This window comes from Mus musculus, chromosome 17 (assembly GCF_000001635.26).
Source record: "Mus musculus strain C57BL/6J chromosome 17, GRCm38.p6 C57BL/6J".
NCBI lineage: Eukaryota > Metazoa > Chordata > Mammalia > Rodentia > Muridae > Mus > Mus musculus.
Genome location: NC_000083.6, coordinates 51,752,067 through 51,773,003, shown reverse-complemented (window position 1 = coordinate 51,773,003; position 20,937 = coordinate 51,752,067). Strand labels below are relative to the sequence as shown.

General features: G+C 41.1%; 1 protein-coding gene across 15 annotated transcripts in view; it reads left to right on the top strand.

The window, feature by feature from the left end:
- Satb1 (special AT-rich sequence binding protein 1) overlaps window positions 1-20,937 on the top strand; it is a 97,104-nt gene that overhangs the window by 60,287 nt on the left and 15,880 nt on the right. For 13 of the 15 annotated variants that reach the window (NM_001163632.1, NM_009122.2, NM_001163631.1 and 10 more), the window contains one exon: window positions 4,957-5,112. The exons of the other annotated variants lie outside the window; for them this stretch is intronic. In NM_001163632.1, the coding sequence (NP_001157104.1) occupies window positions 4,957-5,112 (156 nt within the window). The remainder of the gene's footprint in view (window positions 1-4,956; window positions 5,113-20,937) is intronic. 15 annotated transcript variants of the gene reach the window in all.

Genomic DNA, 20,937 nt, shown 5'->3' with positions numbered 1-20,937 from the left:
CCAGCCTACAAAACTGTCTTTCGTTTTGTACATTACCAGAGAAAAATCTTTGTAAGATCACTATGCATGTCCTATAAAATAAAGAAATCTGAAACCCGTTTTGAGACAAATTTTGGGTTTAGACTTGAACTCTTGATTCTTTCTGATGAAAAACACAGATAAAAGCATCAGCAGTGAGAGACATCCTTAGGGACACCCCAGACACTTGTAAGCATGGGAGACTGGCATCTCTTCGGCATCAACGTGTGTTGTGCAATGTTCCTGGGGCATTCTAGACCAAGAAGCTAAACTGCTGAGGGACTTAGATTTGAAGTCATCTTTATCATGAGACTTCCTTAGAGAGTCTTGAGAAAGATGTCCTACAAGAAAGTACCTTCCTGGGAGCCAGCCTAGCTTCGGATACCACAAAACTTATGCTGACTGATCACTGATTAGCCATGCTGCCGTGGACCCAGGGCAGACCCGTCTGAGGTGATATAGCAGAGACTGGTCAATAACCATGAACGGTCATTGTACTCAGCCTGGGGTGGGAAGCTCTGTGCTAAACTGAATTGTCAAGAGCATATTTTCATAAATTCCATGCTGTAGTTTAGAAAGGAAAAATCACCTTCAGTTGATAATGGCTTACAGTTTTCTAAGCACCTTCCCAGACATTAATTCACTGGATCCCAATACCAACCTTTTTCTAGGAGAAAAATGAAAAACCCAAATGAAATGTTTTATTTAAAGTTTTCGAATCCTAATTAGATTTGTTGCATTTTTTCCTTTACCTCAAGACATCTCAAAACACAGTTTTTAGGAAAAGGGTGAAAGTCAGAGAAAAATGGGAAGCTGTGTGTTGGACTAGGAGGAATGTTAGGAATATTTATTGCCTAGATACACTAAATTAAATATTTGACAAATGATCTATTTGGAATGACTTTGCACAATGGAATTTCTGGTATGATGATGAAAACTCAACCTTCAAAACTTTCATCGTAAGAACATATCTTGGTTTGTCTTCCGGATTTGTTTTCTGACTGCACCGCACACAGTTGCCTAATGAAAACATGAATGATTTGTCCTGCAGCACAGATGGGCTTAAGCTAATGGCTTCTGCTGGAAGTGTTCTCCTGTTGTTATTTGTGTAGTTTTATACACGTTGACTTCTGGAGTCAATCGCCCAATGTTAACTTCTATGAGAGCTGTTTCACAAGTTGTGATTTTTTAAATGAATTTTATAGTTCTTTTAAACTTTTATGTCTTCTCTGTCTCTTCCTGGGATTACTTAGCTTCTGTCTGAGTGAGGTGTGATGGTTCCTAGAAATGTATTAGAAAAAGTACCGAGTCCATAGAAGGACTACGGAGTTCGTGTGGCCCTGTGCTATTCTATCTCTTCACAATGGATCCCTCCATGATTCAGTGAAGTGCCGGTTCACCTCGGCTCAGGTTCAGTCCCAGGCACGCACTTAGCACTTGAGGAAGTGTTACTTGTTGGGGATTTCTTGGGAAACCTTAACTTTTACATACTTATGGAAGGCTTCCCGTTAACAGTTGTCTCTTATAGAGTATGGCTATTTCAGGTCTTTATTTGGCAAGTAATATTGTTCCTGTGAGGGAGAGTCCAGTCTAAAAAGTTCAAGCCACGATGCTAAAGGCATTGTTACATAGAACTATTTTTCATCACCCCTAAATAGGCCCAAAAATTTATTAAGAAGAGGTAATTGTTATACCTTGGAAAATAAATTTAGATTAGATTTTTTTTAATGTTAATTATAAAACCATTAGCTTCTGAAACTTTGAATTTAATGGGTAGGTTTAGCAAAGGGCTTATGCAAGGCAGGCCCACTTCTTGGTCACTAAGAATTTTTCTAACCAGACCCCACAGAAGGACATATAATTCCCTGGCCTTTGAGAAAAGCACAGACTTTAGGAAACTGAAATCTCGAGCTCAGCCTGGAGCAGGAGGCAAAGTAGAGTAGTTAGTTGTTGTAGCACCTACTAGTTCAATAAGTTAATGCACTCTCACACAAACCAGCCAGTTACTAGCAGCCTCTAGTCTCAAAATTAGTTGAAGAGCATAAAACTTTAATTTTGTGTATGGAAAAGCCATATGCTTGTAGGCAGCTTTTTCTGTATCAGGTAGAGGGTGTTCACCACCCATAACAAAGGGGCGTCAGCCTCGTAAGCCTGAATGGATGATCTGAGGCACTTAGCAATCGGTGAAGAAGCAAAGTAGAATTTTCATATAAAACGTGTGTTCTCTTGCACAATGTTAGTGCCATGAAAAGTAGACCCCAGCACACGGGGAGTCGGGGGAGGGGGGCTAAATAGGAGCTCCCATTCCTAACTACTTCCCTGGCGCCACCGTAATGATGGAGTAGTATGCCCTACCTTGATAAAAGCTATTCCAGTTGCAACTGCATTTATTTCACCTCCTATGCTATTTGTGGAGAGTGAAGAGTAGTTTGTTTTGCCTGGGATGAACTACTTTATGAATTTTAATGGATGATATAATATTAAAAGCTAAACCAGGATTAAAGAAGATTTTTTTTTTTGTACTAAGCAAAAATAGTACTTAGTAGAGTGAAGGAGAAAAGATTTTTGTTTCCATTTTTTACCTGGGGAAAAATTCAGCTTTCATATTTTTGAAAAGCTGCCCAAGTCGGTCTCCCTTAAGCAATCGCTTGTGTTTAGGAAAAAATGTGGTTCTAGAATTCTAATGGCTTATCTGTGATAAGATGCATATCTGGGCCAGCAAGAGGAGCTTTGCTACATACTTTTAAACTGAGTAGTGCAGCCAGGTACTAACTGTATATTTTTAAAGACTTTCTCCACATGCTTTTCCTTTAATGCCTCTTTTTTCCTTTTATCTCCACCTCCCCTCCACCCCTCCTTCCTGGCCCCCAACAGACCAGGAAGCGACTATCTGCTTGGTTTTTTTGTGATTTAGGATTCTTGCTTCTTGGTTCAAGTTGTAACTGCTTTATAGAAAACTTAACGAAATTTTTAGAAACAGAATCCCAGCAACTTAAGCTCCCCGATTTAATTTTTACAAAAGAATGAGAATTGTTAAGACTAGGCAAAATCCCAACTTTCTTAAAACCAGAGCCATCGCTACAAAGATTGTACCAAGAAACCGTTTTCTTCCAGTGTGCTGGACTTTGGGGCCCCCATTTCCATAACATTCAATTTTCAAAGCAATTGAAATGGCTTTTCTCTTTCATTAAAGCAGTGAGAAAAATAGGTATTAGAAGGGACCCCATGGGGTGATCAAATCTACCCCTCTCCCTCAGAGCAAGACCACCCCAGAGCAAAGTTTCAAATCTCACCAAAGCAACTTTGTAGGCAATTTATGGTAATGTGTTAACTCTTCTGGCTCCTTAAGTGCTGTTTAGCAGATTATGGCTTCAAAGCCCTGTGGGTTTCTAGTGGCCTCCAGTCTTTACCTCTTTGCTAGATATACCCAGAGCTGGAAAAGGAGCCCCGAGATCTCTTGCTGCTCCCACTGAGACCAGGTGATAGTTTTACTTACCCCTCTTATAGTATTTGCAGCCAGCCATTTCACAACCTGATGGAGTTGGGGTAGAAGGTACTTTGCTGGGTACCTGCCTCCTGGAGATAAGTCAGGGAAAAGTGACTTTACTTCTTACAGGTTAGAAGTTAGAAGGATTCATCAAAAGATACATTTCACGGGGGACTTAAATTTACATTTGAGAACTTAATCCCCTTCTGGGGTAACCTCTACTTACTTTCATGGAAAGTGTTTTGGGGTCATGAAACACTACAGTTTGACATTTAGTTTCTGTGCATTTATCCTGGCATGAGCTTCATTTTTCTGTTGCTCAAAGTGTATTTGCAAGATGGTATGTTTCTAGAGAACCCTTGATGGCTAAAGGACGCGAACAGTGGGCTCCCTTTTCCTTTTGCTATGAGAGGCATGCTGCAGTTTTGTCAGTTAACCTAGGAAAACTTTAGCTTATAGATTACATGAAGGGTGTCAAGACAGCTCCATGTAATCGTTTGATAAAAATGAAAATTGGAATTAACAATAATAATAGTATCAAATTTGAAGGTTGTGATTTGGTTTTCAACCCCCTAATCTTTGTTGGTAAGGGACACGTTTCTTTAGCCATCCCTGCTGATCTCTGTTATCAAAGGCTTGGCACAAATTTTTGAGTGATTATACATTTTGAATGTATTTGTGGGATTCACCGATGGGTTATTTTGTGTAACTTACAGAAATGTTCAATCACATTTTAAGAAACGTCTTATTGTCTGATTCTCTAAGTCAGAAGGAAGGCATCGTATGCCAGAATGCCAGGAAACAGTGAGCTAATCGGCAGAGCAGCTTAGACATCATGTGTGTACCACCACCAGCCTTTATGATAATTGAGCAAGGCTTTCTACCTGTTTCATGGATGGATAGAAGATTTAAATATGCAGTTCCATAAATGGCTTTATTATGGAAGATTTTAAAATGAAACATAAGAGGGAAAGGCATTTAAAAAAAGAGAGTCTGAAATTAAAAAGGCCATAGTATATAACAGCTATCAGTAAGTTAACTGTCTATTAGGCACCGGGCACCCGGCGAAGATGCAGTGCCGTGCATTATGGTTTTAATTGTGAATTTCCTTTGTTAGGGCTGAAATGGGAGATAATTGTGAGACAATTAGTTTAGTGTTTTCAAGTCCTTGAAGCTCCTGTCTGTTTCCAGAAAACTTACTTTATGGCGTTATTTTTCCTGGTTGTCAGCTGGCAGTTGCTGTCACATTACAGATGCAATCACCTGTGACAGTGTGACTTCCTTAACTTAAGCTATCTGATCTCAGGGCAATAACTAATGTTGAATGACCGCACTGTTGATCACCTTGATCATAAAAGGAGTAACGCTGCCCAGCTTGGATGCTGAGCCTGAGAAGCTCTGAATCAATTTGGCTAATGAAAAATGACAGCCACGCTCAAAATGTTTTGTAGGTGAAAACAGCTACCCTTGCCACTGAGAGAAATGGGAAGCCAGAGAACAATACTATGAACATTAATGCCTCCATTTATGATGAGATTCAGCAGGAAATGAAGCGTGCTAAAGTGTCCCAAGCACTGTTTGCAAAGGTTGCCGCCACAAAAAGCCAGGTAAGAGCCTCTGACAGGCGTTAGAATGTTCATCTGTGACGCCTGTGGCATGGTTGATGAAAGCCATGTCTGTGTTCAGTGCGAGTTGGCATCACAGAGAGGTTGAAGCCTCCAGGACTATGTAGAGAACTCTCTTAAGTAGTAATGTTGAGATGTAGGTTGTAGACATTCCGTTTCCTGGTCCCTCAGCTCCTGGACGAAGGATATCTTGGGTATTCTCTGGGTCAGTTAATAGTGACTTTCAGAAGTGGACTGTCACATATATGGTTTACTAGGCTAGTATATGATAGAACATGTAACATAATAGAAGTCACCTACTGTTGCTTTGTCAATCGTCAGATGACCTTCAATTTTCATCCTGAAATCCCCATACAACTTTTTTTTTTTTTTTGCAACTAGTCTACCTGCAGCTATTCCACAGTTCCTGAAACAAATCACATACCCCGTTGCATATTAGTGATTTTAGTTTTTCTGTAGTTGTACACAAGGCGAGTTGAATTACACTCGGAACACCTGACCAATTCTGATGACTGCATAGAGTTAAGCTGGCAGTCAAAGACCACTTCATTACAGTTCAGAAACAACAGCTAGTTCATCCAGCTTATTACCAGTAGGACTCTCATATGTTGGTAATTGTTCACGAAAATCATCTGGTAGAACAAGCTCATTACTGTCTACTAGCCCTTCCTCAGAGCCATGAATACTTTTTAAAGACACAAAATTCAAATTCCCTTTCCTTCCACAGAAGGACTTGGTAACACTGAGGCGGGACTTAGAGGCATACAGGGGCTTGGGTGAGATTTGAATAACTTGAAATGTTATGCAATTCTATCTTCATAATTGCTAAATGCTCTTTTGTAGAACACCCTAGCCGTCAGTGAGTGATAAAATACACAATTCTCGGAGTACTTACTGCATGGCAAATTTATAACACAATACTTTTTGGCGTTTCCAAAGATTTTTCCTCTGTCTGAATTAATAACAGGACTTAATGGGAGCTTTCCTTTAGAAACATGTTGCTCCTGTTTAAGTTGTAGGCCGGATGAATACTTAAGGGATATCTTGGAAATGTTATATAAAAATGATTGAACTCAAGCTGTGGACTGTAAAAAATTATAGCTTTATAGGCCGCATGCCTGCCTACCCTTCAATCACTGTCAAAGTGATAATTTCTACAATAATATGTTTCTTTTATTGTGAGATTCTAAACATCAAGTACTGTTTAAACATTAAACTGAATTGTTTATGTTAGTGCTGTACTCAGCGTGTCATACATCGGGCCACCGTAATCTCTCATGGAATGTAAAATTCTGTCATGAATCATGGCTTGCATATCGGAAATTACTGTAATTTTGATTGGAAATTACAGGGCTCTTGAAATGTTTCTAATTATGATAGAATGTTAGAACCGCTTCAAACCTGTGTGCTTCTTCAGATGTCTTCATTTACATGCCAAGACTAGGAGTTAAGGAGAAATGTCCTGTTCTGACTCTAACCCCCCCAACCCCGCACATCCTTGTTTTGACTACTTAGTCTAATTATGATAAGGATCTCTTATTTAAATATATATTATTTTGCCTTTCCTTCTGGTCCTACATTCCCCCACCCCACCCTACCCCACCCCAGCCTGTTCAATTGCATAATAGACTGCCTTCCTGCAAGGGCTAGGCACTTTCTCCAAATCTTCAAAATGGAGGAGCTAGATATATGTTATTATTATAATCAGGTCAGCCAGGAAACAAAACAAACAAAAATTCATATGAAAGCTTTTCAGTATGTATTACTTAGTTGCTTGTCTGCCACCCATCCTTGCGCCCCTTCCTGTTACCTTTCTGACCAGTGCTAGCCACCGTGGCCTGGCTCCTAAGTGATGGCAGAGACTTCTCTCACCTTTGGGTTGAGTGATTTAGGAACCACGCAGGGAGCAACAGTTGGCTAATTCAGGTCTGTTTGGTGTTCTGTAGGGTTTTTAAACATTGTCACTTTTGCTGAGCCTCAGGTCTACATTTCCACAGTGTTGATGGGCAGCTTCTAAGTATCTCCCATCTCTCTCTATCCTAAGAACACCCCAGATGTCTACTCTCCCCTATTAGTGATTGAAGAAACTCCAAGGAGCTCATTAGAAGCTGTAGGCCAAGTGGACATGTATGTCTTATCCTCGTGAATATTGCTAATGTATTCTACTTCTTGTAGCATTTCTGTAGTTTCTGTCTTGCATATTTAGTTAGGTGTTATCCTGCCCTTCATGTGAAAACACATGCAAATATTGAGAGGGATTACCTGAGAGTGAGTCCAGAGCCTGTATCAGGACAGGAAATCTGACCAACAAAGGTAGCCGATGAGTTTCATTGTTCTACTGTCCTCATGTCTCCTATAGGAAACAGAAAAGCTAGTGAAAAGTCTTTAAACTGACTTTCACATAGTAAAACTGTGTAACTTCTAAGACATCAGAGGGGAATAGCATTCCTCCAGGTGGGGTGTGTATAAAATATAACATATACATATGACCCTTTAAGTTATGGAGCACTATACATAAATGGACTGCATTTCCTAATGTGCTCAATAAGTGATTCAGTCCTCTCCATGCAGAGCAGCGATTTATTTATCATGTATTTATGTATCAGAATACCTTCCATTTTAAAAGGTAAAGGGTGTGCCTGCCACAAGTGACTGATGCATGGAGTATTTTCTGTACAAAGAGCCTGCCCATGTTGAGTCTGCCTTTTAGCCTGTTCTACATCATCTCGTCCTTTTGATGAATAATAGAAATGAGATTGTTTTAACTCTAAAGGAAATGTCCAAATGAAATATGCAAGGGGAAGCCGAAGGTAGGCTACTTTTGTGCTTGGTTACAAAAGCAGGCTAATGCAAACTTGCAAAAGATGATGGGCTTTGAACATAAAGTGAGTAGCTACCAGTAAATACATTTTCTGTTTCAAATAAGCGGTGGTTTCTCCAGGTGAGTCAGATTGGAATTTTATCAAACGTTTAGTCTCATAACATTCAAGTTATTATGGGAGCAGGATTTGCTAATTTCACTGTTTTAAAAAAAATGAGTTGATTTGGGTAATAACCATTCCTGTGTCAAGGCTCTGTTACCGTTCATCGGCTTCAGTGTTTTCATCTGGGAGATGGAAGTGGGGTTTGTCCTTAATAGTGGCAGATGTTGGAATCTAATTTTATTCCACAGCAAACCCCTCGAGAGCTTTGAGACTTCAGGTGTGTGTCCAGCAAGGGGACATTAACTGCACCGCAGGCCTTGCCTTGTACATGCAATTTTTACATTGATTTTTGTGTTTGTGGAGTGGAGTCTGTAGACCCAGCTGCATGGGCAGAGTCGAGGGCGTTCACCGTGTCTCCATTCATGTTAGCAAATGACTGCCCTCACTTGCTTCTCAGAGCAGGGTATTTCTTCTAGGTGCAGTAGAAGGCTGCTGCAATTGCATCCGATTGGACAGACTTTCAGTGTAATCCTTCTTAGGTCCTTCAAGGGAGATGACTCTGCCTACCATGGTGTGGACCTGGGTTAATAAGTAGAGTTTATTTCTATTTTTTAAACACAGTTTTTAAAAAGAACATTTTTTTTTTACTTTAACGTAGCATGACTTGTAGAATAGAGCAGACAATTTAAAGCCATTTTTGTGTCTCCTATCAATTTCAGACACTTCTGTCTGTGAGGTACAAGGCTGTAATGGGAATGAGAGAGGGAGTCAGGGAGAGGAGGAACAGATCTTCAGCCTTCCTTTGGTCCTAGGCTTAAAAAATTGTAGCATTGCTCATATTTGTAAGTTGGGTTAGTTGAGATGTCTTAAATACAATTAAACTGTCACAAATCGGAGAGGGGGGGGCAGGGCAGCTAGCAATAGAGCTAAAAATGTAGCATATAAAAGAATTTATAGTGGCAGCACCTAGAGATAAACCAGGGAGCTCGTGACACCATATCCCAGCCAGTTAGTGAAGGCACCATTGGTTTTATTCAAGCAGAGTTGCACTCGGTAGAAACTGGGTGCTAATTCATTCTTTTTGAATGTGCACGTCACAGATACTGCTGTGGCACGATTTCACCTGTGCAGACTTTTATTTAAGGCACTCAGGAGGCCCCGCAGACGTGTGAGTCACAGTTTCTCTTCTTTCTGGTGCTACAACTCTCAGCAGCAGTCTGTGAGAAGATCCCTGTGCCGTGTCCTCAGAGCCCGTCTCCTAGATGTGCACATGTTCCTTGGTGTGTGGGTGGGGGGTGGGGTGGGGGAGGCTGTTCCTTTGCAACCTGGACCTACCCAGTCCTCCCATCCTGTTGGGTAGAGCCAGACCTTGGTCATAGGTAGCTCAGGTCTCTCCATGTCTGCTTGCCCGAAGGAGGAAGGGCAGGAGGAACTCTGATGAGAACAAAGAGGAGGAAAGAGCTGGAAGCCTACACAACTCCTGCAGCTCTCATCTCACCCCTGCGAGGTCAAGTTTAGCTCAGGCTTGACAAAACCTCTGTACTAGATTCTTGAATAAGGGGGTGGGGGTGTTCACTGGCTTCCTCCTTAGGGTGTCCGTAATCATTTGCTGAAAATAGCATATATGTTAGAACTAGGGAGAATATTGATCTGTCTATTTCTAGTTGAATACTAAACCAGCCTATTGGAGTTGATGGCTTTAAGTACCAGCCACTCTTGACAACATGGCCATCCTCACTGCATGCCAGAGTATGTTTTTCAGGACTAGCTAAATTTGTGGATCTAAATAGGATTAGATTTCTGTGCTCTGAAACAAGTACATCTTTTGGTAAGTCTAAGGTTTGGTCTCTCAGGTCCAGCATTATTAAATAAAGTGTGTACTTGCCCACTTTTGGCTAAAAAGCTATGTAAAGGGATATCTTGCCCCTTAAATACTGTTCCTAAGTCCAACAGAGATCTTTGGCTATCCTTTGACTATTTTTAAATGATTTAAGAATTTCACTTTTCTACCTCTATAAAGCTAGCTGAAAGCCATGTGCACTTTTTGCTTCCAGCTCAATAGGTTTAACTGTTACAAAGACAGTCAGAATTCAGTGAGCTCAGTTTTTCCATTTTTAGGAACTTTAGGTAGGATTTAGAGAAAAGGAGTTTTGTGACTTTGGAGCAGCTCTGTAAAGGTCTTCAAGAGAGGAAATGACGGAGGCCACGGTGTGTGTGGCCATGCCACAGCAGGAAGCACTAGTAGCTATAGCACCTCCTTTACCCACGGGCTGACTGAGAGCCAGCCTACCTCAGAGAGGCCCCTGATTCAATCCGAAGCTCTCTGGTATTCATGCTTCAGTCAGGTTAGCTCTTCCTAGACAACATCAGTAAAAGAAGGGAAATGAGCAGACTGAAGGGCGTTCGCTCATAAGGGGGGTTCATCAGAGAGCTTGATGCCTTCCCGTTAAACCCCACGCCGAATGCGATACAGGTGAGATCTTTCAGCAGACTGCCTGACTGTAGAGGCGAGCGTCTTCTTGGGAGTCTCTGTAGTCTTTTATATTTTAGATAATGAAGGTAGGTTTTATTTAAAGTTTAGCTTTTTTTTTCCCCCTCACCTGGGAACTGAAAATAAAGGCCCCATGAAATGAATGAGCGGTGAAAGTAAGTTTATGGAGAGTGATGATAGAAAAATAACTCTGAAAGGGACTACAGATTTTCACACCAAGCAGAGGTGCGGGAGGTCTGAGGTCCTGGGTAAGGACTATGAATCTCACCCACTCCCCTGATATTTGCATCTTAGAAAGTAACCTTAGTACTTTAATTTTTATTTTTATTTTATTTTATTTTTCCAATTTGTTCTAAGTATTTTTTTTTTTTTGTATGCAATTCTTTTGCTTGGTAAAATGGCACAAAGTTTGATTACCAACCAAAAAAAAAGTAAAAGTCCCTGTTTTAAAGACTTACAGAAATAAAGCTGTTGTGTAATTGGCTGCTAAATAAATAACTTTCACAATATGAACTCCAAACCATTTGTGGAGTTGATTTCTAAGTGTCAAAATGATGAAGTTGTTTTTCTCCCTAAATCTTAATCCACTTCTGTTGTAGGTTAATAGAAAAAAAAAATGTATTCTCTTTTGTTTTTTTTTTTTTTTTTTTTTTTTGATTTCAACAATTCCAGTTGCTTTTGTGTCATTTTCAAGCAGTTCCCCCTTCCAAGCAGCATACTTCAGGAATTGGGTTTAAACACACTGTTTCATAAACTGCCAGCCTCCTCGGCCGCCCCAGTGCCTCTGATTCCGTAAATCAGATCATAGGCAGCATGCTGTCATATAATAAGGTGTCTGATCCTTATTACCAGTTTGTTGATGCACAGACTCCTTCAAATTGACCATCGCAGCACATGGTTTCCCTGGAACTAGCTGTGATAATTAGCGTGGTTCTAATGAGACAGAATGTCACTGATCTTGTGCTGAACTGTCGAGTATCGACACTACGGATGGGAACTGTCAGAGCCTGCCATCTGTGACAGCGCTTGGCATATTCCAGTGGCAAGGTAGAGTGTGCTCGGTAGAGTATTTTCAAACAAATGGCCCTTTTCTTGACGAGGCTCTGCGATCTGTTCGACTGGAGGAGAATGGGCAAACCCAACTTTGTCCTACGTGAAGCCCTATTTTGACGTCCACGGAGGACTATTGACTATGTTCAGTGTTACATAAGGGAGGAAGCTTTTGTTTAGCTGGTGACTTTTACCGTGGCCGTTCTTTCCCTGTTGCATGTGCTTGCTGGTGTGCTGTGTGCAGTAGCCTCTCCCAGTCGCCCCATATTGTCAGCTCACAGTAAAACAGTCACTTCAAATACTTTCCCCTGATTTGAATATTGCCTTGTTTAGAAGAGATTTGTTGGGGAGCTGAGGATGGCTTTTAGTGATGAAGTGGTCTAAGTTAGCAGAGGGAAAGGGGAAACGGAGGGAGAATTCAGAATGTGGGTGAGAGCACACAAGAAGAATCGGAATGGACAGAATGTCGGGTCTGCAGACTCCAGAGAGAAGGAGGGAGGTTTTACTGGAGTAAAAGTCCAGTACTGCTTATCATTCCAAAATATGCTTTGTTGCTTTTTATTCCTCCTCTCTGGCAGACCACACAGGGCTTGTTCTGAAGAACATTTTCACTAATCTGATCAGGCAGCCAAATACGCCGGGAAAACTGCTTTAATGATCCCACTAATTACCTCAAGTCAATATGAACTGTATTATTAGACTGAGGGAAAATATTCCATTAGGTCTCCCCCTCGGGAGTTTCTCCGCTTTGTGATGTCACCGAAGCCTTCACCCTCTCGCTTGTAATTAATTTTATTTACACACGCAGGCACGCACAAGGTCACACCTGCAGAACCATCGCTGGCCAGGGAGCGTGTGGCACTCGGGCTTAATCAGATCTGTCATAATTACCATTCTGCATGTTTCTGACACACGCTGTGAAATATTTCAATTTAACTGCCGCTACCAGCACAACCAGATGTAGTGCGAGTGTGGCTGCATTGGAAATATTATTCCGCAGGATAAACTCTCTCCTCCTCCTCTTCCCTCCCCCCCTCCAGCTAATGTGGCACAGAAGCTGATGTATCCTGTAAATCTTGAATGTAGCGCTAGATTGATAACAGGCGATTAGACAGTTTAACCACAAACAGCTTGTTCATTTTTCACAAATGAAAACCACATGTGGTGGAACTAAAATTTCAACCCCTTTTTTTTGTAAGGGTTGGGGTATGTGTATGTGTGGAAGATGTCCTTAAATAACAATAAAATGAGCAATCCAAAGAAGTTAAGTGTTTAGAAAAATGGAGACATTGCCTAGTTTCCCTCCAGATTTATCAAAACCTCATCATATTCCCTTTTACACTTTAACCAAAACTCAAATGGGAAAAAGATTGTGGTCTCTGGTGGGCTTTCAGGATGTTGTATTTAAAAAAAAAAAAACTTTTGCTCCATTGGTCTGTAATAGCCCTTTGACCTTATGCCTTAAAAAAAAAAAAAAAAAGTTAACACTTCTTTAATGAAAATTTTGAATGAGTTAGGTTGAACATATAGTTTTCCAAAGATAGTTTTCATTATTGCTTTTTTTTCTTTTTTCTTTTCTTTTTTTTTTTTTTTTTTGTAGTTAACAAGTTGTTACTCAAGTTTTTGTGGTCAGATATCAGACAATCCCCAAACAATATGGTCTCAGCCAGATACTTGTTAGCTTACAGTCGTTTTCAAAGAGAGTTGGAGAACAGTGGTTTCTGCATTAGAACACCAGAGAGCCCGGGAGGGTGGCAAAAGGCCAGAATTTCCACCCATAAGTATATAAAAGCTTCCTAGAAGGCCAGAGTGGGTGCGAAAGGAACAACCAGAGAGAAGTAGACACAGACCCAGGGAGGCATAGAAACACCCATTGCTCCGTTGAAAATGCACATATGGCTTCGTGCCAGCATTTGCCAAATATCATACTCTGTTTCTATCTTTCTGCTGTACTACTACAATTTTGACCTTCTTGGCTGCTTTCTCAGGCTCCGTGGTGGTTCTGTTGTCTGGCTGGTCTGGTTTCCCTTTCCTATAGAACAGTGTCTTTCCTGAGCTCTCTCTGTTCTTCCTCCTGCTTGGAAATTCCTTAGATCATTGGAGTTAACAACCTGGCTATTGTATGTTTTCTGGTTGCTCTGAAATCTAACGTTTTCTGCCTCTCCACATGTTCTTTTAGCCCGGGTGTTACTCTAAAAGGAAAATAAGTCATTCATAAAGTATTTGCCTATTAGCTAGACCCTGTTTCTTCCAGCTGTGAAGATGTTCGTTTACAGAGTTAGTTGAGGCCCTCCCCGCTTTCTATACCCTTCATCTGTCTTTGTACGTTTGCTTTCCATGGTTTTGTTTTTGCCGTCTACCTTACCTTTGTCTTCAGTTCTCAAAAGTGTTGTTCATTACTGTGGAAGATTGGGTTCACCCTCCATCTTTCCTGCCGCCCATCCATTATAGCAACTTCCTCCCGAGTCTAGATATTACCCAGAATCCTTCTTGACACAGAAGTGGAGGCCCCATCCAGTCAGTGAAGGAGCCCGTCCCTGCTGCAGTCCACCTGCAATTGGAGATTCCAAGAAGGGCTTGGTACCATGTCAGAGTTGGGGAGAACTCGATTCAGAACTTCACTGATATCCTCCTTAATAGCCTGGAATGTTTCACACAGCTGCTTCAAGCTATTTTGATGGACATTTCACAATCACTGGCAGGGGTCACCATTAAATGGATTCCTAAAGTGGAGAAAAGATTGTAGTCCACCGAGATTCCCTTCCCTGGTTTCTCCTGCTTGCAGACTTTGCTCTGAGTTGGACTTTCTCTGTGCCTAGGACACTTGGTGATACGAAAGGGAAGAGGAGTGCAGAGTCAGCTGACCAGTGCCGTTAGGAATTGGTAGCATGCAGAGTTTGGCAATGTTCAGCATTCTGACTGGAAGGGAGGAAGACCTTTTCTCATCCCATTTTCTTAGGCTACGAGATCCCACTGTTGAAAGAAAATACATTACTTGTCTTTAGGATCTTGCTGGGTTCTGTTTGGTGTGTGGAGAGTTTCAATATATGTGTTAACAGGTCACAGATGAAGATCAGTGGCCATACAACCTGTGCTTTATGCTACTCTCACTCGGAGCTCCATCCCTAGCCATTCAGCTATGATCTGCTCTAGGCTCTAGGACCCGCATGTGTGCCACCGGGAAATGGGTTTCCCTCAGTGCTCTTCCTACCTTCTCATGGACTTCATTTCATCTTGGACTCCTGCTTTCGTTTGTTTTCATCTTTTCCTTGCTGAAGTCATTAATGTAACTCACACTTGCATTCTGAGCTGCAGGAATTAGAGGGCCCAGCACCTCATGGGAAAAGGGTGTGTAGCTATTGGGACACTCCCTGGGGATCGATGAAACACCTACACATGAACTTCACCTTTCAAGGAAGAACCTTGAGACTTGAAGAGCTGTAGTCCCGTTTCCCTAGAAATTATTGTGCCGTGTATTTCCCCGAGAGTTGTTCCACATTTGAGGCTCTGCACTCTTCTTCGGGAAGTTAAATAGGTTGAGTTCCATTATGTCTGGTCCAGTGTAGAATCCAGTTGTGTGTATCTGTACTAGACAGGTCTACAGTTTGGATGAGGATGCTGTTTTTTGATGGGCACTACTACCCATGGGTAGTTAAGCTTGAGAATAAATCACACAAGAGGTAAGACCTTGAGTACTGGAAAGGTTTTGTTTTGAGGGAATGTGCTATTTTGGCATCTGAGGTCAAGGAGAATAATTTATGAGTGGCATTTGATGTTGGCTTCGTGTGTCTGAACTCCATGTTGTGCGAATTGAGGTGAGCCCACAATAGATAGACGGCGTCTTCATCGGAGACTTGTTATGGATGAGTGAAAGCCCTGCCTTTCATTATGCAGCAACTTGGCAGGGTCCAGGCAGAGTAGAGCAGAAGAGTTGAATTAAGTTGAAACCTGGGCTTGGCTTCCTGGGTGCTGGGACAGTGACTGCCAGAGCGCTGTGGCTTGAACATTGTTAATAGCTTCCTTGAGATGGTCAGTTTAGCTTTGTAACCAACATCTGAAAATCCACCTTAACTGCCTCTATTCTTTTGAACATTTTCTGGGAAGACAGGAATATTAAAAAAAAAAAAAAAAGAAATCCAGGCAGTATGAGAAATCACAGGTTTGGCAGAGATCAGGAAAGGAGAAAACACAGAAGGAAAAGACTTATCTTGCATATCTGTAGGCATATGACTTAGAACATGGAGCATTCGTAACCGCTGAGAAGCCTCCCACCCCGACTAGCTCCTTTGAATCTTTTACATTTCACTCCCAGCACCAAGGTGAGCACTCCTTGTCTTGGGTGCTACTTGGCTACAGCACTGGATGTTTGGTGCTCCAAATGAAATGCAGATTAGGTGAAAATAAATTACTTTCAATAAGGTCAAGGAACTAAAGGCTGTATATGTAAAATATAGATTTACAAACAAATGTTCTTAGGAAATCCAGCTTAGTCCATGCCAAGCTGTTATTCCCTAAATTGCCTTTTTTCTTTCTGGCTGGCAGTTAATTTTTGTTTCTGGATTGGGGGAAGGGTAATAGACTAATGCAGAATAATTTTATTTTAGTAATTTTGAAAGAAACTAAATAACCTGGACCCTGGATAATTATAAAGACTAAAGCCTTATCCATCAAGCTGAATTTTTAAGGTTGTGTTTTTGTTGCTGGGTAGATTTTACATTGATTATTGTTGTGTTATAAAGTTAAGAGAGAGTTGTGCACTCAGTTATTTCCTACCCTCTGCCCCAATTTTCATGTTTATTCTTCAAATTCTTCCCTTTTTCTACTGGACTAGTCTTCTGCCATGAACTCTGATCTGAAAGGTAAATATTGGGTGTCCATTTGCTCCTTTAGAACGGACTGAGCAGATCAAGTGTGCCATTTGATAGGCAGCCTTCTGTCAGGGACATAGCTCCTGTCTTCCCTATCCTCCCTGCAGCCACACCCCCAAGTACCTCTGCCTTTGTTCAATCCCCTATGCTGCCTCTCTTGTCTCTGCCCTGCTCTCTTACCTCCTACCATTTAGGAAACTCTAGGTTGGAAAGCCAGCAGCAGGTCCACAGTTCTCAAAGGATGCTCTCATCCTAGCCTCACCTTTAGATAGATTAAGGGATGAAACTAGCCAGATTAGAATGCTAGTGCCCCATTTGCAATTTGCAAACTCATTCTTTGTGTGTGGAAACAAACAGGAAACCAGTGTGCTATGTATGCATTAATGTAACTGTCCATTGACGTTGCTTAAGACATAGCAGTATCTTAGGAGTGAGCTTCAATAGAACTGAATTATATAAATCTAATAAAAATTCTCTTTCCCATTCGATGACCTAAGGGTCTGATGTTGTGGGAACCATTTTATCAATGCGACTATCCCCAACACACACACACACACAAACATATTCAAAGGTACACCTCTGAAAGGCCTCTGGTTGGAAGCTGAGACACTGTGGGCTATAACCATCCTGCTAGGAGTAACTAACTGTTTAACTCTGCCCTACCTCTAAGAAACATGTTCCTTTGGGGTTAAGGAAGGAAATTATTTCACAAATGCACAGAGAGAAGGTTTTCAGTTTGCTGGGTCCTATCTAGATTAATTATAAAAATAATATGAAGCATGTGAGTGTGTATTTGAGATATGTATGTAGATGCACATTTAAGGTTGGGGGCACATCCTGTTCAGGGGTTCTTATACTGTGTTCCACTCTTCCCAAGGGGACAACGACACCCCTGATTTATTTTGTGTGACTTCTGAATGGAAGGTGGTGTTTCATTCAGCCATTCATACCAGCAACAAATCCCAGCAACATTTGTAATACAAATTGATCATCAGCAAAAAAACATCTTTATAGCATATCATGTCATGATAGAACTCTTGAAATATTGTTTTTCTTGATCATCACTAGAAATCTACTGCTTTAAATTGGAGTTTGGTGTGTTAATTTAAACATATGCCTGCATGTGTGCATGCACACACACACACACACACACACACACACACACACACACACACACCTTTTAATATATCAGAAATTTTTAATAGATTGGTTTAGTCTGGTCCATTCCCACCCCCATGTCTTGAGTTATCTATAAACCGATTATGTATATCAGTGTAATTGGTTTTCTTTGTAATTTTATGTATTTATTTCAAACATATAAAATCCTTCCTCTGAAGAGGCATCCATGGGCTTTACCCAGACTGCCAGAAGGGTCTGTGGCACCAAAGAGATGAGATCAATGATAAATTGTGTAGAGGGAACAATTACATGTTTAACATATTAGCCTAAGAATTTTTTAATTTACCTGGGAAACATTTTCTTCCAATTTGTTTATTGCTTTCTGGTGTGCTGATTTTTCAAGGGCTTGTCACTTCAAAGCATAGTAAGAGGAGGCCTGTAGTAAGTTAGTAACATCCAAAACAAACCCTAAAACTGTACCAACAAACGTGTCTCTAGCATAGATACCCACAGTGAGTACTGTACTTCATGAGCGAATGCCTTTGCTGGAGATAAAAAATGATATACTAGTTAGGCCACACTTTGAATAACAATGTAAACCTGAGGCCTGGATGCCTCTTACCTCATTGGATGAGATGTGTTAGGAAAAACAAGTCCCTATAGTACGTGTGCTCACGTGTACCCTTCCTTTGCAGAGTGGCAGTCTGAGAGATGGCCACAGTAATGACCTGCAGACAGGTAGAGTGAGTGACCCGGGAGTAGACTCATCAAGCTTTATATTTCTAAACAATATGGAACAGTGAGAGGATGCCCATAAGACAGAGCTCCTGCCAGCCTCTCCCTTGGGCATTTCTGCTTTGGCTGTGCTTAGGTGAAGAATAACAGAGGTAGCCTGCACCTAGGCTTAACCTTCCTGGTGTGGCCATTGTCACCCTGACCCACATGGTATACAGACATAGTCATGCTTTCTGTCATGGCTACTTGAGAATCACAAGATTGGATTCTCTCAAATTAGACAAACTTCTGCTAAACGTGTTTGCGTAATGGAGGAGATTATGTGGTTTTGAGACATGAGATGGCCTTATCAGCAAAGTCATATATAGGTTGGGGGCTTATAATGACCCTGACAGTTGTCCCTCTTGGGGTCTGACTCCCACGACTCATAAATTCCAGATTGCCTTCTCTTGGCTTAAAACTTCCTTGTTCTTTCTCCTAGAACATCATAGAGGAAAGATTTAAATTTTTAATTCCCTAATTCTAACTATGCATAATGGAAAGTATAGCTCATTTCTGGAGCTGTCTGCAGTACTGAAAAGGTTTATATAAATCAGTTGAAAATGTAGTGTAGAAATATTTGTTTAAAATAATCTAGTGGCACATTATCTGTGTAAGGCAACAGGCTATCCTATCAGGTAAATCACCTTAAAAAATTGCTTATTTTATGAACTTTCATTTTTTTTAATTATTTAATTATGAATTTTCATTTTTATAATTTTCCCTCTCACATATGGTATATGTCCATTAGCTTCATGCTTTTTGTAAGATTTTTCAGACTTTTCAATAGGAAAGGAGCACGGTGAAATTTTAATAATAATTAGTAAGCAACCCAGTAAAAACATCTACTTTGTAAGTCCACATGTGTTTGAGTTGAGGTTTGGGGCAAGTCAGGTTTCCTAGGTTTCCCTTTTAAAGAGCATTACACACATCTGCCTTAGGGCCCTTTGTTGATGCTCTGCCTCTGTGAGCCTAGGAAGCCAAATTCAGCTCAAATTTTATTTAAATAAAGCATCTTCCCTCTGAGTTGACACTGCTGGACTTTGCAGCCATATGCGAGACCCCAGGAATAACAGGGATGTGCATTGTCTTTTACCGTTGCCCAGGTTGGGCCATTTTTATAACTTCACCTCACAGCTTACTGGCTCTTCCCTGTGTTGTGGCGAGTCCTCTCGCAAGTTTTTACACTCACCAAAGTGTGAGCCTTGGGATAGTTCCAGGTCCCTTGAGAAGAGTGCAGAGAAGAGTTTGCTACTCACAGGGCTATGTGTGTTCACATCTATTTGGGCTAAATGTAGCTCAGTGGGGCTGGGGGGTGGGCTGGAATAGAGAAGCAAAGTCAGGGATTAAATTAATCCGGGTTTAAGACCCAGAGCGCAAGTAGGTGTTGAAGAAATACAAGAGGCCTTCCTGAGGCCGAGAACTGACAGGAACTCACGTTGGTTATGGAGGAGACAGACAAGAAAAATTAGATTTTTAATTAAAGCCATTTGCTCTGCATATTTTTATTACATCGTCACTACAGAAAAATCAGAAAATACAAGCATAAGGAAGAACATAAAAATATCCATAATCTCAATCACCTAGAGATATTCTGATTTAATATCCTGATTTAGGCTCTTTATCTACACAGGCATGTACTTGTATGCATATGTGTGGATAGATGTATATGTGTGTGTTGTGTCCATTTGCATATTGTAGCAGCCATCAATTTTCTATCAGTGAATTTAGGTTACTTCCAACTTTTTGCTGTCACAAATGATGTGAATGTCAACACTATTGCAAAGAATGTTATGTAGCTTTGTGTCTTAGCTTTGGAATAAACATTGGAAAGTGATGTTACTGGTGCAGAAAAGGCATTTATTTGTCTTTTAAGGATCATTGCCGGACATTTTTACCATCTGCATTTTCACCTTTCAAAAAGAGTGTCTGTTTTATACTTCAGCATCCCAGCCTTTGGGTAGAGTTGGTAGTAGAGCTGTAAACTGAGCTATGTTGTTTCGGATGTAACTGGGTGTGTGTGTGTGGGGGGGGGGGGGGCGGGGAATCTGGTAACCCAGCTATGCTCTTTGGCCATCTTAATGTGTTCCAGTCCCTATGAGATGATGCACATTTGATAGTGTCAGCAACAATATATAACAGTAATAGTTGGAATGTTACTGAGTACTGAGTCCCTTCCCTACGTGTTCTGTTTTTATTCTCGGCGTATTGAATTGGGTGATAAAACTAGACTTCCTTTTGCAAAGGAGATATTTGAGGGCTGAGGAAGTTAAGAAATGTGCCCAAGGTTTCTCACCAGCTTCCTAGCAGACCTCAGAAGCATAGCATGTAGAAGGTAAAAGATTACAGAGCTAAGTCATTTTCTTAAGCCAATGTGGTAAGGGCCCTGGGAAGTTTCATCTATTCCGAAGCAACCACATTGCTTATTTTCTCCCCAGAACTTTGCTGATTCATTTTGGGCTCCCCAAAACCCCATTATTCTGCTTAACCCCTTCAATATGGCCCATTCATTAAAGCCCCACCAGCATCACTCTCATCAGGGAAGTCCTTCAGTTTTTTCTCCCCTCCCTCCCCCGATTGC